This window comes from Myotis brandtii, unplaced genomic scaffold, assembly GCF_000412655.1.
Source record: "Myotis brandtii unplaced genomic scaffold, ASM41265v1 scaffold181, whole genome shotgun sequence".
Lineage (NCBI taxonomy): Eukaryota > Metazoa > Chordata > Mammalia > Chiroptera > Vespertilionidae > Myotis > Myotis brandtii.
Window position 1 is genome coordinate 163,654 of NW_005356712.1, and position 1,507 is coordinate 165,160.

Here is a 1,507-nt window from a genome sequence, read left to right on the forward strand (position 1 = left end):
GGTCCTACTTTAGGGATAAATCTAAAGGTGAGTTTGGAGCCAGAAAGTTTACTTGGCGTTGGGGGTCTAAGGTGGGAAGGAGGTTTTAGGGGGGTCTTAGGGGGGCTGGGGTAGTTGGAGGAGGATCAGGTGCAGAGCAGAGACGCAGGAAAGCCACCGTTTTGGATGGGTGGGTAGGTCTGGTTCTTAGAATAGCTTCGTCCCTGAGGTTAACGTGGCTCGCGGTGCCTTTTTCAGCTACTGCGAGGAGATCCCCGTCGAAGAGAATGAAGTGAATGACAGCTCGTCCAAAAGCAGCATAGAGACGAAGCCAGATGCCAGTCCACAGCTGCCCAAGAAGTCCGTCACCAACAGCACGCTGACGTCCACCGCGAGCAGCGAAGCCCCTGTCTCGGTATGGTGAGCCCGCTGCTCCCCGTCCAGGGCCCGCGGTCCTCGCCGCGCTAGTGCAGGGGCAGGGGTTGCACTGCAGCCAGCCATGCAAGGAGGCCCCCTGGAGAGACGGGCTTGCTCCACGGTGACGGGGTGGCCGGCACTAGTGCTGGGTTCTCGGTGTCTCAGGCAGTAATTTTGTTTGGCTTCTGAGCAGATGAAAATCATCCAGGTTCACCGGGTGCACTTCGCTCTCCGTGGACGCCTGGCTCAGCCCCTCTGGGGGAGAGCTGTGCCAGTCTTGCTTTCACTGCCTTGATCTGAAGGCGAAGTTGTATGTGAATATAAGACTACTAGAGGCCCAGTGCACGAAATTTGTGCACGGGTATGGGGGGAGTCCCCTCAGCCCAGCCTGCACCCTCTCCAATCCAGGACCCTTCGGGGGATGTCCGACTGCCCTCTCACTATCCTGGACCACTGGCTCCTAATTGCTCACCTTCCTGGTTGCCCCTAACTGCCCCCCCTTGCTGGCCTGATCGCCCCAACTGCCCCCTGCTGATGGCCAGGTTGCCCCTAACTGTCCCCCCCCCGCCGGCCCCCCCCTTCTGGCCCAGTTGCCCCTCACTGCCCCCCTGCCAGCCTAATCGCCCCCAACTGCCCCCCCTACCAGCCTGGTTGCCCCTCACAGCCCGCCCCCACCGGCCTGGTCACCCCACACAGCCTGCTGGTCAGTCGTTTTGTCATCCCTCACTAACCCCCTTGCTGGCCTGGTCACCCCACACAGCTGGCTGTTCAGTCGTTTGGTTGTCCCTCACTAACCCCCCTGCCGGCCTGGTCGTAGACAGTCATCTTGTGAGGACGTGAGGGTTAATTTGCATATTATCTCTTTATTATATAGGACTAGAGGCCCAGTGCACAAAAATTTGTGCACTCAGGGGGGAAGGGGGGTCCCTCAGCCCGGCCTGTGCCCTCTCACAGTCTGGGACCCCTCGGGAGATAACGACCTGCCGGCTTAGGCCTGCTCCCGGGTGGCAGAGGGCAGGCCCAATCCCTAGGTGCAGCCCCTGGTCAGGCTCAGAGCAGGGCCGATTGGGGAGTTGGGGCGCCGCCCTGTCATGCACAGAGCAGGGCGGAT

At 60.7% G+C, this 1,507-nt stretch overlaps 1 protein-coding gene across 4 annotated transcripts in view; it reads left to right on the forward strand.

Moving 5' to 3' along the window:
* The window catches only part of GRAMD1B (GRAM domain containing 1B), an 81,523-nt gene that overhangs the window by 60,438 nt on the left and 19,578 nt on the right, over positions 1–1,507 (forward strand). For all 4 annotated transcript variants that reach the window (XM_014537659.1, XM_014537657.1, XM_014537656.1 and 1 more), the window contains one exon: positions 238–394. In XM_014537659.1, coding sequence (XP_014393145.1) covers positions 238–394 — 157 coding nt within the window. The remainder of the gene's footprint in view (positions 1–237; positions 395–1,507) is intronic.